Genomic DNA, 21,117 nt, shown 5'->3' on the forward strand with positions numbered 1-21,117 from the left:
TTATCTCAAAGGGTTTTTCCTAATAAAGTTTTAACGAGATAGATTTTCGTTGATGAACATCTAAGGGGGAGTGCTGTAAATCCATTCTTAAATGGATGTCCATAACCCCCTCAAATTTATCCTATTATAACCCTTAAATTCATTATCTTGTAACCCCTAAATCATTTATAGGTACTTTAATTTGGTCCTTAATGGTTTGTAACTTATGGTACTTGAGGCCCTATAAATAGAGGGCATGTATAAGCTTATAGTATTCCAAGTGAAAGTTGAATCATTCTTTGATTTCTTTATCTTTTTTCTTTCTTTTTGAATCTTTGTATTATTCTTTTAGCTTTATAATATTATTTTTATTATTTATTTTATTGGTTAAGTAAATGAAATAGCACCAAAATAGTAATCCATTTTGCCGACTTAGAAAGACAAAAAGAGATTAATAAAATTAGGATTAATATATTATTTGGTATTTGAATTTAGTTTTGGTGTTCAATTTGGTACTTAAGTTTTTTCCCAATTTGATATCTAAGTTTGGCTTCAATATTCAAATTGGTACTTGAGTTTTTTCAATTTGATACTTGAGTATTTTTTGTTCCAATAAGCACTTAAATTTGGCTTCAATGTTTAATTTGGTATTTAAATTTTAATTTGGTCCCAATTAAATACCTACATTTTTTTTAACTAAAGCACACATCAAATATTCATTGGGTCACATGCCTAGGTACCAAATTGAACAATGAGCCAAACTAAGTACCAAACTAGGACAAAAAAAATTAAGTATCAAATTGAACTTTGAAATCAAACTTAGATAACAAATGACATATTAACCCTTAAAATTAACTTGAAATGCTAACGTGGAAAACTTTACTGGTTTTTTTTTTCTTTTTTGAAGAAAAAACTTCACTGGTTTCTATTGAATATTTTCATTTAATTTATATTTAATAGTTAATGTATTCATACTATATAAATTACATTATAAGATAATAAAATTAATCATATCATCTCACTAAAAATAATTTTTTAAAAAATTTATTTTATCAATTAACTCATCGATAATATATATTCATCGTGAATACATTGCATATAAACCTTTTTATTTTACAATTTTAACATTCTCTACCTGAAAACACGGCAGATTTGCACTGGTTCACTCCCCCTCAAAGACCTACTTAAAAAGACTTGCTTGATTCTAGACGCCGTACTCACATAAAGCTTGTACACTAAATAATGAATCTGAACCACCAATTCAAGATTCAAATGGACCCCATCGAACATTCCCTCAATCAGAGCCCTTCATTTATTCCATATCCAACTTTTCCTATAGTCAACCTGAATTTAGAAAAAAGAAAATAACACAAAGGGTGGAACATGCTACGAAACTCTCTTGCAAACCCAACCCCCCACTTTGCCTTTTATTATATAACAGTTCCTTTTAGAGCCCAAGGTCGCAACAAAGACCAAGACCCTAAAACCAGAAGCCAAAATCTAATGGCAAACTTGAGAACATCGTCAAAGGATGGCCGAAGATTGAAGCCGAATGAAGGATGTGAAAGACACCCAAAGCACAAGCAATCACCAGGGGTTTGTTCACTTTGTTTAGCTCAGAAACTTTCTCACTTATCATCAACTCATTCCACCACTCTTGCCTCTTCTTCTTCTTCTTCTTCTTCTTCTATATCTTCTTCTTGTTCTTCATCTTCTTCCTGTTCTTCCTCTCCCTTTCTTCCTTATCGTTTCATTGCAGATTCCAAAGGCACTTCTTTTTCTTTTTTATTGTTTAATGGCAAGAATTTATTCACTAAGAGCAGATCAGTTGCTTGGCCTTCGAGAATGATAAGCAAAGAAGGCGATGACCATAAGAAGAAAAAAGGCGGGTTCTTGTCCAAGCTGCTTCACCCTAAAAATACAAAGACAAAAGAACGATGCTCATAAATGGCAGTGTTTGTTTGATATATATTTACTTGTTTCAGCTTTTTTTAATTGACTTAAGCAATTATTCCATCCCGCAAAAGCCTATCATTATTGATCATCCAAGAACATTGTACAAAACCTTATCTGCTTCTGTTTTACTGTCTTAGAATAATTTTGTTTGGTCCGCCAAAATAAGACCTGTCCATTAATGTTATAGAACTAAGTCAAATGCTTTAGTTTTACTGTCTGAGAATAATTTTGTTTGATCCGCTCAAGTAAAACCTTTACATTAATGTTTTAGAACTAAGCTCAAATACTTGGAGAGAAATTTATTGCCACTCTTTCGAGTTTCGACCACCTATTAAAAAATATAATGTATTTTACTTAGTACGTGTACCCTAAGAAATTTTTGTGGTATTATATAATATCATTATTATATTTATTTTGTTGTTGTTGTTTCATGGTGGAATGAATACGAGAAGGAAAAAGATGAAGAGAATGAATTAGTATATTTGTTTGTGATTTGCTTGCCAACAGTATTGGTGACGGAAACGTTAATTGATTTTGTCTGGTGCTAAAAAACGAAAGCACAAAAGTTTGATATTTTACAGCAAAAACGTCATGCCAAAACCTTGGTCTGATTAATGGAGCAAACTGTGGGCTTATGATACTATCATTGCTAAAGTTAAATTAAATTTACTAGGCTACTTATTAATTTCCTTAAAATTTAAAATTAAGAAGTTGGTTATTGGTGAACACGTGGAATAGATAATATGGGCAAAATTTCAAGCAACGTATATAGCCCTAGTTTCGACTTTTCGATTTATGTTTTAAGACCCACTAATTATCAAAATCAAAGTAGGAAAGCCAATATAGTGATTCAAAAGGCCTGATCAAGTTCATAGCAACTTCGTCGTCCTTTTCCCCACACCCTCCCTCTTTTTATATAAATTATTATTTTAATAAATGGTTTTTAAATTGGTCGGATGATTGAATAAGTAGGTTATCAATTTATTAATTTAATCAGTTTTATTGACTCGATTCAAAAATTATTAAAAATTAAAAAAATATAAAATACTAATAGATAAATAATCTGATTCAACCGATTTTTTTTTAGTTCAACCAACCCGTACTGATTCTTAGGTCAATCGGTTCAAAGCCCTCTCTAGACAGATACATTGGCCTATTCCCATATCATCTAATTTAAAATCTCTTGCCGAACTTGTACCCCGACCAATTCTCAATCCAACCACTCTGATCGACCAATCCGATTTGGTTCAAACAACATTGCATTAAATTATACTTGTTTGCACTTTAATATATTTTTTTTTTGTTTCACTTAAACTTTCACTAAATTTTCAATTTAGTCTCTTTATTTTTTGCCAAAATTTCATATCCATTTTTATCCTCACTAATTTTCTTTCCAATAAAAATATTTATTTAATAAGCTTGTTTTCAAAATTTCTCAAAATTCTCCCAGAATAGTGCTATTTATTGTACCTAAAATTTGGAGGGGGGATTTCTTTCGAAATTGAACCAAAAGAATTGATTAATTACGAAAATAATTCAGGTGCAAAATCTTGTACGAAAATGACTCATTCTCTACAGTGACTATTGATGCCGCCATTGTCATTGGCGGCACCACCCCTCGTCAAAACCCAATGATTGCCGAATTAAAAAAAAAACTGTGCCGCCATTCCCATTGGCGGACCAATATGTATTTTTCTATATACCCGTTAAAAATACAGGTATTTTGGGGAAAAAGAAAAAAAAAGAAAAAAGAAAAATATTTTAATGGGTACCTCTATTCTCTTTGATAACACCAGATAATTTTTTTAAAATGCGTGTTAGATAAAAAAACGTGTCAGAAAAAATGAAAAAAAATTGAACACTTTTTGGTGCCACTGTTCTCGTTGGCGACACCAGTGTTAGAAAAATATATTTATTTTTATTTTGGTGCCACCAGGCTGTGTGGCGGCGCAAAAAGGCTATATATACCTATACCTAGCGAAATATCAATATATGTTGAAGTAATTGATTTTTATTTTTATTTTTTTCTATTGAAGAGATGAAGGAAAGGGAGAAGTTTTTGTGATTAGTTGTAGGGGAGAGAATAGGGAAAAAAATAAGTGTTGAGAAAACGAGGAGAGAAGAAATTTTTTGTTTTTTTTATTTGTGTTTTAGTTAGAAATTTTGATAAATTGAAGGTATGTTTTATTTAACAGTGATTCGGTGGACTCGGACACCAGAAAAATTCATCTATTGTTGTAGGGGAGTGCATCATTAACTGCCAATTTTATTTCCCAATTGATAGTTATACAGTCACAGTTTTAAGTAAAAATAGGGCTTTTAGTTGGCAGTGGCTATACGTCACAATTTCAAATTGGTTATGATGTCAAAGGAACCATTTATGGGAGGAGGTGTCAATTACGGTGGGCACAAGTTGATGGTAGTCTCGATGCGACAGCAGTTCTAGTTGTTAACGTGATGCATTAGATGAAAGTCGACCAAACATTGTCTCACTAAAAGCACCTTTGGGCCACAGAATTGCTAATGGACTCAATTCAAGTAAAGTTGATTATAATTGGATTTTCAATGGATTTGATTCAACAAGAAGATGATGAAATAGGAGAAAATACTTGTTAAATTACATTAACAATTGTGTAATGTGATTATTCCAATTGTAGTTAGTATTATTGTAATAAATTTTAAGATGATAGTGGAGATAATCAAATTTTCGATCCATTATTCATGTAAGTAGAAATATGATAAATAAAAAGAAAAGTTTTTTAGTTCACTAGGAAAAGAATTATCGTTCTTAACCTCCAAAAATTAATCCAGACCTGAACCAATATAAAATCGGGAAGAATAAAACAAACCAAGAAAGGATGAGGAAAAAATGATGAATAAAACAAACCGGTAAAAAAATAAGGAGAAAGAGAAAGGAAAAAAGCGTGAATGCATGACGGTATGGAAAAAATTGAAATAGAGATAAAAAATTAAATCCAGAAGGAAAAATTTGAAATGGAGATGAACAAATGGTGTAGGAGAAAAACAAATGGTGGGGTTGTTAAACAAACGGAGAAAATAAGGCATAGTTTGCCGTGATGGTCCAGTAAGCAAAAAGAAATTCCTTTATAGAGTTTGAAAAAGGAAAAGCGGGAATAAAAATGTAGAATCGAGAAGAATAAAAAAAATAAAAAATAAATAAAACGAAAAAAATGCCTTATTTGTGCGTGTCAGCTTGCCATTTGACGCTGATTTGACTCCAAGGTTACGCGGCAACCAGGCTTTTCTTCTTCTTCTTCTTCTTCTATATAAATCCCAATGGTCTCTCTTTCACCTCACCAGCCGAAATTTGAAAAAAAAGAAGAGATAAATTGAAATTTAAAAAAAAAATTCATGTTATTTAAAGTTTTGAGATTGTTGTGTTGGTATTTTGGGGGAAATTTGTAATAGATTTAAGGTATGTAATTTTTTAATTGTAATAATTGGTATATTATAATATAATGTTTAATTGTATTTAGTTTTTTGAAGTGATTAATTTTTTATTAATTATGCAGATATCACAATAAGCTCTCTTTTTTAAGCATTCGATCACATTGCACTGATGATTAACGAATTCAAAAATATATTTATATAGTTGTGATTTAAATTATATTTACTTAGTCAATTTAACAAATGCGATTATATGATATGGACAAGATGAGTACTGGTTGCTGAGGCCGCGAGCCCATATTCTGAGCTACCGTCCAGACGAACGGATTACGCCATACTTGGATGCCGCCAGATTTGGAATAGCGACATTGGTCTGGATGTTTGACTTGAGGGCAGACTTAATATCCTCATTGGTTGAGTGGTGGTTCCTGAAGAACCACACTTTTCATCTACCGTATGGGGAGTGTACAATCACCTTGGAAGATGTCACAATGAAACTCAGACTCCCAGTTGATGGTGATGCGGTCACACGTCAAAGTAAAGTGGCTGAACCTTCGGCCCTCTACTACAGTTACTTGGATGTTCGCCTGGTGACGGGGAAGCTAGATTTACCATTTTGAAAATTTCCTAGTTGAATGAAAATTTCCAAACATTTTAGGCAGTGACACTAAGTCGAAGCTGATGTGCGTTGCTCAAGCATATATATTGCAGCTGATAAGGGGTACTTATGTTGGACGCAAATAAAAATAAGGTCCATATTATGTACTTGCCTCTATTGGCTGATTTGTACTAGGCTCGTTCCTACGATTGAGGCTTAGAAGTATTGGCAATATTGTATTGTGAGCTTTTTCGGGTGATAAAGCATGACACATAAGATATATGCGGATGTTTAATATTGCTGTAGTCTTGGGCTTTCTACAGGATGCCATTTCTGCCATCAGTAGGCAACCAACCACATTGGTGACCACTTGTAAATAGGTAAAACAAATGTAAAATTGAATCAAGAATAATTAATTTTTTTTGGAATTTGTGTTAACAAGTTTGCTTCGTTTTCAGATGGTATACATGTTCGAGTATTGAGAAGTCCAAGGCACTTGTTTTCTATTTCCAAATGATAGAGGCATACGCTGGGGACAAAGTAATATATATTTTAATTAAGTTATATGGATTTTACTTAATTACTTTGATCATGTTATTTGACTCATGTAGCTATCATCATGTTAAATATTGTGCAGTTCGTGTGGATGCAATATTCCGCACCAGATGTTGTGGTTGTCATTCCATTGTGGGTTCACAAACATGCACATGTGTGGTGCATCAACACACCGGTGCTGAATGTTTCAATTGTGGAGTGGTAAAATGCTGATTGGGTTTTGTAACAATTTGGGTGTATAGAAGATATTCCAGGCATTCTACATAGATTCAACAACGTCCACGGCATGAACAAGGAGGGAGAAGAATGAAAGAATTGGTCAGTGCAACATCAATAATATATTGTATTATGGAATGCCTTAATAGAGAGGCAGCCTCGATTGCATTCATGTTTTTTTAATTTCACACCCTCTGTAACACCCTTACCTGACTTGAACACCTGATCTAGATATAGGTGTCACTCCTAAATCAGGCTATTATACACACTCTTACTTATATTTAAAGAATCAATCAAACCAAATTTCCTATTATTTAAATATCATATAAAAAAGTTCGTAAAAATAAAAGCCTACTATTTCAACTCCAAAACTATAAAGAATTTATTTGGTTACAACATGTTCGCTCCCTTGGAAAAGTCCCTAAAAGTGACCCCTATTCTATGTGCATGACACTTTTTTTAAAGCCCTTAGTCTCATCACGATCTAAATCGATCCCTCATCAAGTTCCTTATTTTGTTAATCCTATAACCACATGTCAAACCATTTGTAAGTTCAAATGAACTTAGTGACTTTCTTCATTTCACAAAACATACCCCACTTTATCATGATTTAAATAAACAAGTGATAATAATAAATACAACAACTCCCTGTTCATTTGGATAATTCCTCTTAAACCAGCATAGTAGACTTGGTCATATTCCTGCTTTTATCACTAACGGTTAATCGATGAGCGTTTTCCTTCTGGTCACTCTACCAGTTCTCGATTAGCCTTGATAGTTCCTCTGAATGTCTCGACATCTTTGCAGCTCTATCCTTCCTTTACTTACATTCTTTCTTTCCTCCACTATGCCTTATTAAGGCGGCCTTCTAGCTTACTCTCTTAAAGGTCCTTGGTGAGTATTCTCAGCCTACCTAGTCTGTGGCGAACTTTTCCCCTATCTTAATCCCTTTTGTCTCACTCATGTTCCTTTTTATCAGCATGACGATTAGGTCCCACACTATGTTAGCAGACCAAATCCTACTCAATTTAAATAGTGGTCAGATTATTTCTTTGTAATCTACCTAAGTCGCATTTTCCTGACCTTAAGCATAACATAGCCTTTTACTATATGCCACTATGAACTCTATTTCTCAATCACTAACGCCGAGTGATCATTTAAACCCACGAATTCTCTTCCTCATCATTTCCTACTTAACTAACCTTTTTGGCTAACACTACCTTACCATTTTCCTCCTTTAGAGGAATAGTTTTAACAAACACTTCCTATATGCCCCCTTTTGCTATTTGGTTCTAACCACCCTTCCCTTTTTTGGGGGCTAACCGATGTACATATGATACGCCACTAGTCCATTCCTTTTACTTTGAACATCTTTTGGTGACGTTTATTAACGGATCCCTATCTACCATCATCGGATGTGTTAACCTTTGCTCACCCACTCACCAGGCATCCCTGGTATGTCAACTTCCAATACTATCTATAGTGGGATACCACCCCATAAGCCCTACAGAGTTCATTAACTGTGGTTCTAACAGTCCTTTCTCATTTTTGCTACGTACCTATTCATAAGTGAATTCCTTCAATCTGCTGCTCTACAGTTGTATGCATGTGTTTCTATTTCCTCACAACCTATTTTCCTTAATGCAGGTTGTTCCACGGTCTCTATTTTAAATTTTCACCTATTTATCGTCCTAGCGGACTCTCTATGGCGCCATAATTGACCTATAATCTAACTAGGGTCCTTCACTTTAATATCCTCGTGTTTATCATCTCGATGGACTACTCATTGTTTAGTGTATCAATGGACTTCTTCTAAGAGTCATCTGCTCTGATGCCCAAGACAAGACATCTCCCCAATTGGACTTGATAGACAACACATTAGTATTTTAAGCAGTTTGATCATTTTTTATTAGACTAAGGACATGTTTAGGTTTGTCTACTAATATAAGTTGGCTTTCTGTACTACGGTCTGACCACGTAATATCACTTAGTAGTAGTTGAACATTTAAACAATCAATAAGCAACATTTGCTTCCATCTTGCTTTGCATGCAAAAACTATGTGAGTACAATTATACAAAGTATATTAATGTAATAAATGAATTTGTTTTATTAACCAATTTGTTTGAAAAAATTACAAGTTTACAAATGAATCTACTACTTTAGGGCACTGGATTCAACATTACATGTGTTCTATCTGTTATCATGGTTAACAACATCGACTCGAATTCTGACCTTTTTTCTAACATTCTATAACGTATGGTGACCCAATTTATTTTTTTCAGGCATGTCGAACGATCATCCAAAATTGGAATCAGACATGATATCTGACTTTATATTACCCACGGTTAAAACGAGTCCTAGAATTTCGGTCCCAGTTTTGATCGCACACATTCGTAGCGAGTTTGATTACACCATGCCGTACCACAAGGCATGGTTGGCAAAAGAGAAGGTTTTAGAGAAGATGCACTGTAGGTGGGAGAAATCCTACAATGAATTGTGGCAATGGCGTCAAGTACTGGAGTGGTATGTGCGAGGTTCTGCAATCGAGCTGCAAATGGAACCTACATATTACAACGACCGCTTGGTCCTTAGAAAAAGATTTTTTCGTCATTTTTTCTAGATTTTCAAGCCATGCATAACTGCATTCTGGTACTATAAGCCACTTGTCTAAAAATTGATGGCACTTTCTTGTACGAAAGATACAAGTATAAGTTGTTGTTAGCTATTGCACAATATAGTAACTAAAGAATCCTGCCAATAGCTTTTGCAATAACTCCAGAAGAATCTGAGCATAAGTTGTAATACTCCTATGTGTGGGGTTGTTCCACCTATTCAAATAATAAGTTATTTCAAAATTACAACAATGAAAAATAAAAACGGTAATAATATTATCAAATGAATTTTACCATATGCGGAGTGGGAATTTGTAAGAGAGTTCTACTCGTGGGCATAAAAATGGTAGTTGATACCATGTCCATAATTGAAGGAGCATGCAATCGTCGATTTTAATTTTATCCGGTTCGTCACTTGACACATTTCTCGGTATAATGTTTGCAGTACCGCTGATCTCCAACTAAGTCGTTTCGATTCTTTCAAGTCAGCTAGTAGTAGTAGCCACCTTAAATGTATCAAATTACGAGATTTATCTGGCATTAGTAGACCCCCGATCAACCTCAAGATGAATGCACACGTGAATTGTTCATTTTCAACCTCACTCGCAGAAGTCTCGATAGTTTGAAAGCTGTCCTCCAACCATCTCATCTCGATCCGACTACCCCTAAACTTGTTCGACACCTTCTTTAGTAGTTGATCGCATGTTGCACTCCAATTGACACTAATAACTGGCCCTGTAATGACTTCCCCATTGATCGGTAGATCGAGTTGTAAACAAAAATCCTCAAGTGTAATTGTACACTCACTATAGGGAAGATGGAATGTGTGTGTCTCCAGTCTCCATACTTTGACCAAAACATTGATAAGTGGGAGATCCAATTTAGTCCCCCCAAACATGCGAGCCACGTATAAAAATTCTGCATCTCGCAAGTGTCCATAAATGACAATCCGGTGCACCTTCACTTAAATTGTTTATGTACGTCTTCAAAATCTAATATTCAGGTTGAGTATATAAATATAAAATAATTAATAATTTAAAAAACATAATAATTAATTATTTAAAATTAAATAATTTAATAAATTTTCTTACCATTTGTAAGTGAACGCCATAAATATGCTTGTCATTCAAACGAATAAGTTGATTTGCTATTTAAAAATTATAACGAATAAAATAAAATTGAAGAGAATAAAATTTTAAAAAATAATTAAAAAATAATTGAGAATTGAGGATTGAAAATTGAAAATTGAAGATTGAAAATATAGGATGGAAGAATGAGTATTGAGTATTTGGTTGAAAAGAATGAAGTTTGAAGTGGTTTATATAAGAAATTTTATGGTTATTGAAACCCTTGTAGCCGTTGGAATAGTTACCATTGAAAGGAAACACATCCTATAGGGCATGTTTTCACTATTGTAAGACATATTTTCCTTTTTCTCTCTAAAACCAGCGTAGATGGGTAAATTTTTAAAAAATCAGCATACTTTCTCAATTTTTTTTCAGCATATTCTATTAAATTTTCCAATAAAAATATTTTATATTAATATTTATAAACTTTTATAATTAAAATTAAATAAATTTATTAATCAATACTATCTATGAGGTTCTTGATTAAATTAGTGTCACAAGTTAATCATTCATTAATTCAACTAAAAAAAATTACAAAACCAATATCTTTAAAAATAAAAAATATTTTAAGAATATCTATATAAGTCAATAATTTTATTTTTTAAAAGTAATATAAATAAAGCTGTAACATTAAAATAAATCTCAAAATATTTTAATTGCAGGTTCAAACTTTGGTATTTATTTTATTTATTTAATTTTTGATGAAATTTTTTATTTCATTAAAAATGAAAAATTTTCAACATAATTATATTTTTTATTTTGTATAAAATTTTCAACAAAAAAATTTTAGAAAAAGGGAAGTATTATCACTTAGTCTTCAAAATATTAGGTTGATTTTAATTTTTTTTAGAAAATTTATATTAAAAATAAAGAGATATTCAAATGAATCTATTTTACTTTTATCCAAAACTATCTAAAATAATATAAAATAAAATTACAAAATTTATATTAAAACATAAATAACATTTATTTTTTTAAAACAACATAATTATATTTTATACTTAATTTATACTAATTTACCAAATAATTTTTTAATGTAAATTCAATACTTACCGAATTCAATACTAAAAATTTAAACACTTAATTTTCTCGCCATTACTTTATCAGTAATCTTTATAAAAGTTTAATAATTTTGTTGTGAATTGTTGTGGATCATTGGACGGTCAAGATGGATTGATCGATTTAATGTAAAACATAATTAATTTAATTTAAAGCATTAAATTGCATTATATTATGGACTTTTCCAAATCAATAATCCTTATATAAAATTATGAATAATTATCTTATGGAATTGACAAACTCCACAAGGGATTATAAAAGTAGTTAAAAACTATAAAAAAAAATTGTTGGTAATTAAATCATTAGTTTTCGTTTGGCAATGTCCGATACATGGTTGAAAGAAGCAATGTTTTACTAGTAACTTATTTTCTTTATTCTAAAAAATTATTAGTCAATCAACAATTGGATTATTAACCTTAAGTTTATCTTTTTAATCAGAAGCATTATTTTAAGAGTTATATGAGTTAATCAATATATTAGACTTACAAACCAATAGAAATTTGAGTATTTATTACTTCAACTATATCCGCGATTTATTTATGTATTTAAACAAATATTTCCAAATGTCAATAAATTATATTTAAAATAAAAATAATTAAGAATATATGATAATTTCTTAAACTTCTTTAAAATGCCATAAAAATATATAAAATATTTTAAAAAAAACACATGACCATCATAAACCTTAATTTTGGAATAATTCCTTTTTATAAAAAATTCTTAAAATAGCATTTGAGAACTTGAAATTTAAATTGTAAATTTGATTTCAAAATAGTACAAATTGTGCCATAAAACACTTACAAATGCAATTTATGATTAAATTCAAATTATAGCGTTGGTTTCAAAATAGTGTAAATTGTGCCACAAAACACATACAAATGTAATTTATGATTATTTCTCATTTCTATATTTATTTTTATATCAAAATTAAATTCTTATAATCTTTGTAAATTTAATAAATTTAAATTTGTACACTTTTCACATGATTTATATAAAATAAGATGATGTTTTAATTGAAATTGAAAACTAAAATATTTGAAAATCATGAGATCTTAAGTTGACTTTATTTTGTGTCTAATTTTTTTTATTGATTTTATATAAAATAGAGGTTTATATGTTAAAAAAAACCTTAAGAAATTGTAAAAAAAAATTAGTTAAGCCTTGATATTAAATTCACACCTAATTAATTCATTGTCGTTAATTAAAATAATCAATTAAACTCTTTCATTAACGATTTTCGTGATTGACCATATAACCATTAAAATAAATTGACGGACTAATTAGATGGTGACACATAGCACATTCTTATTTAATCTAATATTTTTCCATAAAAATGATTAAATATTATAAAAATTATTAAATATTAAAAATACTTTAAAGTATGAAAATTGTATAAAAATTATAGATATATATAGTAAATTCTAATAAATTATAAAATTAATAAAACATATTTTAAATTTTAAATTTTTATAAAACGTATCAAAATTCTATAAAAAAACATAAAAATTATAAAAAAATTATTAGAAGTATTAAAACTGATATAAACCTATAAAAATTATAAAAAAATCATAAAAACTTGAACTGGACCAGATCAGTAGGTTGGACCGAACATGTAACAGCCTGTTTTTAGTCAAATCGAAACAGTGGTTTCGGGACCACAAATCCACAGTCAAAATATTTATTTTATTATTATTTTAATTTTTATAGCATGATTGAGTGATTGTGTGAAAAATTTGTTAAGAAATTTTATCGTTTGAATGGTCAATTTGATAAAAAGTACTGAATCGAGTAAAGCATAAAACTTGAGTTCTAATAGCTCAAGGTGTCTAATAGCTATAGAACTTTAAAGTAAGAGTCCTTAAGTGGTAATTAGACCATTATGATGGTAAGTGGACATTAATGAACATGAAATGGATGATATAAATGTTTTATTAACAAGGTTAATTTGGTAATATGTTTAATAAGGTTAATTAATTAAAACAAAACAAAAAGATTTTCTTTCATTCATCTTTCTTGGCCGAATGAAGATGGAGAAAATCCATTTTAGGGTTGAAAGTTTCGGTCACTTTGATATTCAATTGTAAGTCCATTTTTGTTTCGTTTTTAATAATTTCTATGTTTTTGTGATCGTTGTAACTAGTATTAACTAGCCCAGGGACTAGTTTGCAAAATTGTTAAAGATTTTGAATTATTCCATTGATGAATATGTATGAGTTTTGAAGTTTCTTAATAGATTTTGAAAGCTTGTTGATAGATAAACAAGTTTTGTTAAGTGATTTTTAGTGAAAATGCAAAATAATGACTAAATTGTAAAAATGTGAAAGTTTAGGGGCTAATGTGTAAAATAGCTCAAATTTATATTTTGGATTGAATTGAATAATATATGATTAAATAAGTTAATTTTGAATATATTTAGATCAAGAAAAGTGGAATTCGGATCTAGATCGGGGTAAAACTAAAGTTATCGACTAAACGACTTATTTTGTCGTTTCCATATTCGAGGTAAGTTCGTATGTGATAAATTTCATTATAAATGTATTTTTAAATGCTTTCATACTGTATAAGTTGTGACTACGAGATTTTAGATAAGTTCGACATTGACTCGACGATAATTCACATTCGAAATCCCGGTTGAACCTTAGGAATAGTTTAGGATACTAGTGACATGTCATTAGGGGATACATTGAGTTGGCTTCAGGCCATGATATTAGCACATCGGGTGCGAGATATACCAATTTGGCTTCGGGCCATGAATATCGGCTGATTCAGCTTCGGGCCATGATATTAGTATTTCGGAGATAAGTTACCTTGATTTGGCTTCGAGCCATGGTATAGGTACTTATCGTGTGAAACCCTTGAGTATCTGACTTCTATTTCGAATGGTTCAACGAGTAAATGAAAGAGGTGGAGGAGTATGAGATTGATGTTAAATGACACAGGTACGTACATGAATTATATAAGTTTCAAATCAAAGAAACTTGTGAAGGTAGTGTATTATCTCACAATTGAGTATGTGAAAGGTTTGTTAGCTAATGTAAGCTATATGTTGTTGTATTCAAATTATTGAATTATATTTATGTGATTGCATTAAGTTTATTTCATATGAGCTTACTAAGCTATAAAGCTTACTTTGTGTATTTCTCTGTGTATTATAGTTTTAAAAGCTAGCTCGGATTCAGGGATCGTTGGAGATCGCATTACTCTATCCATCTATCTCTTAGTATCTATGAACTTTAGTATTTAGAGTATATGACATGTATATGGACTTTGATCATTTCAGTTATGACTTGATAGTGACTTTGGTCATATGAATTAGCATTAAAAATGTTTATGTTTTGGTATGTATATATAGCCATGAGTGATGGCTTATTTTGGTTTATTTGGTATGTTTGAATCACGTACATATGTGTATGTTTATGTTTTGTGAAATAAGTCGGTTGATGGTTGTGTGATGATTGATGGTAATAGGTATTATGAGTGTTAAATTGATGATTTGTGGTTATTGGTATGCTTCATAAATTATGCCAAATAATGCATATTTGTTAATGGTCATTTTGATGATTTGAGAAGATAAGGATTGGTATGGAATGTTTTGGTTATTTGTGTATATGTAAAATTTAAGTATTGAATGTGCATGATATATGTTTAATTGGCTAGATTATTTTCTCATATATGAGTATTGGATGGGTGCCTTTGAATTTGGTGTAGGCGTGCACAAAATAGGGTGGCAAAATAGCTTGGTAAATAGCCTATTTTTGTCTACACAGGTAGAGATGCGGGCGTGTGTCTCAGCCGTGTGTGACACACAGTTAAATACACGGTCGTGTGTCCCTTGGGTGGTTTTAGAAATCAAGTCAGTATGCTCCACACACGGGCATGTGACTTGGCTGTGTGGCATAAGTCAGTATACCTTACAGGTTTGGCACAGCCTAGCACATGGTTTGGCACACGGGCATGTACGACCATTTTTAGTGCACACAGGCTAATCATATAGGCATGTGTGTTGGCCGTGTGACCCAAGTCAAAGAGTTACACAGGGTCGAACAAGGGCTAGGACACCACCATTTGCACGACCTGTGACACGGGCGTGTTTGGTGGCCGTGTGAGACACACGGCCTGGCCACACGGGCATGTGTCCCCTATTTTGAGAAAAATTTTTAAAGTTTTATGAAAGTTTCTTAAGTTATCAATTTAGTCCCGAACCACTCCCAAAGCATGTTTAGAGCCTAGTAGGCTCGTATTAGGGAAAAATTGATTGATATTAAAGAATGATTGTATGAAATGATTAAATGTATATGAAATGTATGTATAAATATGTTGTAATTCCGGTAATGACCCGTAACCCTATTCTAGAGTTGAATATGGGTGATGGGTGTTACATTTATTGGTATCAGAGCTACGGTTTAGTCGATTCTAGGACTAACATAGCATTTGTAAGAGTCTAGCTATACATGTCATATATAAACTGTAATGGTGTGATGACTCCTGACATTTTAACATGTGTTTTCATATAGTAAATGGATCCCAATCGAGCTATAGCTGATGAGGTTAAAAGTAATGCACCAACTCCCATTCAAGGGACAGCGCCTTCTGAATCTAGACCTGTATCAGGTAGAAAAGGTGGAGAGGCTAAGGAAGCCTTCTTTCAAATGATGAACGAGTGGTTCACTCAATATGTTAGGACAAATCCAGCTGCTCAACAACCTCTACCCCTACCTAATCCTCAACCAATTCCTGTAGCCCCGCAAGTTGTGGAATTTTAACGACTAAATAAAACTCTAGTTGCTAAAATTCGTAAGTACAGAGCTAAGGAGTTCAGAGCTGCTGTTGATGACGATCCCGAGAGAGCTAAATTTTGACTAGAAAACACTATTCGGGTATGTGATGAGCTGTCGTGTACTCCAGCTGAGAGTTTAAAGTGTGCCATTTCATTATTGAGAGATACAACATACTAGTGGTGGAATACATTAGTATCAGTGGTGCCGAGAGAGAGAGTCATCTGGGAGTTCTTTCAGACCAAGTTCCAGAAGAAATACATAAGTCAACGGTTTCTGGATCAAAAGCACAAAGAGTTTTTAGAATTGAAATAGGGTCGTATGACTGTAACCGAGTACAAGAGAGAATTTGTGTGGTTGAGTAAACATGCTCGAGAGTATGTTTCTACTGAAGAGATCATGTGCAAGCAGTTTGTTAACGGTTTGAATGAAGATATTAAACTTCTGGTTGGGATTTTAGATTTGAAAGAATTTGTTGTATTAGTTGGCCGAGCTTGTAAAGCCGAAGACTTTAGCCGAGAAAAGAAGAAAACTGAATCAGAGCTTAGAGATTTGAGAAAAAGACCGATGAATAAACCTTATCATTCTTCATCAAAGAAATCCTGAGATTCGTATAGTCGATCCAATGCATCAGTGGGATATCAAAATAGAGATTGTGGAAATCAACATGTGAGTCCTAAATCTCAAGTAACTACCGTCTCGGGCGATGGAAGTGTAAGAAACAACAAACCCGAGTGTCAATAGTGTGGAAGACAACATTTTAGAGAGTGTTGGAATAAGAGTAATCAAGCTTGTTTCAAATGTGGCTCGCCAGATCACTTTATTCGAGATTGCCCAGAGTTGTCTGAAAAAGATAAATTTTAGAATGCAAGACTGAGTAACAAAATTGTGAGAGGGAGACTGTAACACCCTTTACCCGAGACCGTTGCCGGAGTCAAGCACGAGGCATTACCAGACTTAGCTTACTAATTCGGGGCATAAAAATTTACTTTTAAAATTAATTTAGTTTCATTCATTCAATATGCCCTTAAAAAAGGTCATCGAGACCCTAAAACATGAAATTGAAACGGTTTGGGAATAAACTGGAATCAATAAAAAATTTTCTGATCACTTAAACAAATCAAAACAATTTATTTCATCTTTCATAAAGAAACTGTCCAACTATGTCATAATAACTAAATAAATCATAACTCGAGCGACGAAACTCGAAATTCAAATATATAAATTTTATCTAAAACTAGACTCATATATATTCTTACTAAATTTGTTTCAGAATTTTTTATTTAGCCAATTAGTATAGTTTATTAGTTAAAGTTTCCCCTGTTTCAGTGTTCGGCTGCTCTGAACTCTATTCACTACAAATTAATTTTCTCCTTATACAAAATTCAAATAACCATGCTGTTTATTTATCCTAAAATTAGACTCAATCAGGAATCTATACATATAAAGTATAACTCCTAATTATTTTTTTACAAATTTTAGTTAATTTCTAAAGTCAGAATAGGGGATTCAGAAATCACTCTGACCCTGTCTCACCAAAATTTAAATATCTCATAAAATACAACCCTTTTATTTACTCTGTTTCTTTTATATGAAAATAGACTCAATACGCTTTAATTATATATCTTATTCACTATATAAATACATTTATATTATTTTTATTAAATTTTCAAATTCACATCATTATTGCTATCTGATACTGTTTTAAAGCTAATTTCACTTTTTTTTATGATTTCCATGGAATAACTAGCATTTAGGCATACATAACACCAAACATGTCGTTGATTAGCTATTCCAATAGCTAATCATTATCAAGCATTTACATACCATTCATTCGCCATATCATACGATCATACACACAAAATGGCTACGATGCTATACATGCCATACTCAAAATGAAACGTCTAGCTATACCAAAATAATACTCGTGATAGTGTTCCCGGACCTCCGACGTACTTTACAATCCCTGGGTTAGCTTGACAAAACTATAAAAAGAAGGAAAATAAAGGGGGTAAGCATTAAGCTTAGTAAGTTTGCATGCAAATAAATAACAACACTCATAAGAATTATCTTACTACTTGGCATGATACTATTTAATGCAACTTCATTAATTGCTATAGACATATTTTAAACTTCTTCACTTACTCACTTACTTAAATACTTACTTACTTAATCAAATTTATTAATACATTTTACTTACCTTTTTCCTTATCAAGCATACATGAACATTATATACTTACCTTTGCTCTTCTAGCATGAACTTGTCTTACCTTTTTCATATAACTCGTCTTACCTTACCTTACCTTGATATTCTCCTTAAATTTTTTCGTTGAGCCACTTGGAATACTAAGGATACACGGGTACCTTACCATTGCCATGACTTTTCATGGTCTTACATGGTATCCTTTTGAAACTTACCATTGCCATGTCTCGACATGGTCTTACATGGTATCCTTGCCTTATGAACTCACCAATGCCATGCCTTGGCATGGTCTTACATGGGACATTTGCCTTATAGTAACTTATCAATGCCATGTCTTGACATGGTCTTACATGGTATCCTTGCCTTAGAAACCTTACCAATTGTCATCCCTTGGCATGGTCTTACATGGTATCCTTAAACCCTAATGTCATGACATTTGTATCCTACACATTCCTAAGGTTCAACCGGGACTTTCTGAAATTACTTCTCCGTCAATTCATGCTTGAGTCTTCTTTGAATAACTTTATAAAATAAATATATACATGCTGGAAATTAACAACATTAACATAAAATAAAATAATATTACATTTATTTACCACAAACTTACCTCGAAACAAAATACGATCAACATATCTATTTAATCCACTATATTTTTCTTTCCCCGGTCTAACTCTGAATTTCGTTATTCTTGATCTATAATAAAAAAAATTTCTTATTTAATACTCACATTTATTAAAACAGTCATTGACTCAAACTTTAGAAAAATTACACTTTTGCCCCTAAACTTTTACATATTTACACTTTTGCCCTAAGGTTCGGAAATTAAACTTCATCCTATTTTATTATGTTTAATGACATGATGATCATTTTTCCCTTCTATGGCAACATCAAATTCGTACTCTAACATGTACTTATGAACATTAGGTATTTTTACTGATTATGTCGTTTTACTCGTTTCCATGTAAAATCGCTTAGCAAAAATTGTTTAACACAATTTCAAGCTTCATATTCTACTATAAAACATCAAAATAAACACATTTCACATATGGGTATTTTTCCAAATATAAACCCTAGGTTAAGTTATTGCTAAAATAAGCTTAATTAAGTTACCGGGACTCCAAAAACGTAAAGAACATTAAAAACGGGGCTTGGAATCACTTACTATGGAGCTTGGAAGCTTGAAACAAACCCTAGCTATGAAGAACCCTTGACATTCGACCTAAGGAAGAAGATGAGAACATTTTTGCCATCTTTTTCCCTTTTTAATTCTTTATTTGACACTTTGCTAAAATGCCCTTCATTAAAATTTTTAGTTATTTCTACCTATGTATATCCATTTTTGTCCATGAAAATATAATGGTATAATTATCATTTAAGGACCTCTACTTCAATTATGCACTTCAATTTAATCCCTTAGCATTTAGAACTCATATTTATCAACTTTTGTAATTAAGCCCTAATATGCAAATCGGACATGTAATCACTGAAATTTCTTATCGGTATTCTAACACATGCATCTAATCACTCGGTAAATCATAAAATTAATCGCAATAAAATTTTCTGTCTCAAATTTGTGGTTTCACAACTACTGTTCCGTTTAGGCCTATTTTGAGATGTTACATTTCTCCCCCCTTTAGGGATTTTCGTCCCCGAAAATCTTACTTGTGAAGAGATTTGGGTACTGTTTTCGCATAGCCTCTTTAGGATCCCATGTAGCCTCGTCTACCCCATGTTTATTCCATAATACTTTCACAAATGCAATACTTTTGTTCTTTAATTGCTTTACTTCTCGAGTTAGAATCTTTACCAGTTCTTCACCATAAGTCATGTCTGGCTAAATCTCAACCTTTGTCTGAGAAATCACATGTGACGGATCTGAACAATAACGACGTAGCATAGACACATGAAATACATCATGAATCTTCTCTAACTCAATTGGCAAAGCTAACCGATATACTAATGGTCTGACTCTCTCAATCACTTCAAACGGTCCAATAAAACGTGGACTTAGTTTGCCTTTCTTGCCAAATCTGAGAACTTTCTTCCACGGGGATACTTTCAAAAACACTTTGTCACCAACTTGATACTCAATCTCTTTTCTCTTCAAATCTGCATACGAATTCTGTCTGTCTGAAGCTATTTTCAAGCAATCTCTAATGACTTTTACTTTCTCTTCTGTTTCTTTAACTAGATCAACCCCGTAAATCTGATTTTCCTTAAGCTATTCCAATACAAAAGTGTGCGACATTTACGTCCATACAAAGCTTCATAAGGTGTCATCTTCAAACTTGACTGATAACTATTATTATAGGCAAACTCTACTAATGGTAAGTACTTTTCCCAACTGCCTTAAAATTCCAGTACATAACATCTAAGCATATCTTCAAATACTTGAATAACTCAAGATATCATCAATGAGCACAACTACAAACTTATCCAAGTACGCTCTGAAAATTCGGTTCATTAAGTCCATGAAAATGGTAGGAGCATTAGTTAAGTCAAATGGCATCACAAGGAACTCATAATGACCATACCTAGTCCGGAAAGCAGTCTTCGGGACATCTAACTCTTTAACTCGCAACTGATAATATCCGGATCTCAAATCTTTCTTGAAGAACACAGTAGCTC

At 32.0% G+C, this 21,117-nt stretch overlaps 1 protein-coding gene across 1 annotated transcript; it reads left to right on the top strand.

Moving 5' to 3' along the window:
* The first annotated feature begins 1,339 nt into the window (after positions 1-1,339).
* LOC107963481 (uncharacterized) lies at positions 1,340-2,347 on the top strand. Its single transcript, XM_016899984.2, has one exon. The coding sequence runs from the start codon at positions 1,363-1,365 to the stop codon at positions 1,924-1,926; it is 564 nt and encodes a 187-aa protein (XP_016755473.2). The 5' UTR covers positions 1,340-1,362; the 3' UTR covers positions 1,927-2,347.
* The last annotated feature ends 18,770 nt before the right edge of the window (positions 2,348-21,117 follow it).

This window comes from Gossypium hirsutum, chromosome A01 (genome assembly GCF_007990345.1).
Source record: "Gossypium hirsutum isolate 1008001.06 chromosome A01, Gossypium_hirsutum_v2.1, whole genome shotgun sequence".
NCBI lineage: Eukaryota > Viridiplantae > Streptophyta > Magnoliopsida > Malvales > Malvaceae > Gossypium > Gossypium hirsutum.

Bases quoted from the DNA above. Each gene is read 5' to 3' on its own strand.
- LOC107963481 (XM_016899984.2), top strand. From the start codon at position 1,363: ATGCTACGAAACTCTCTTGCAAACCCAACCCCCCACTTTGCCTTTTAT.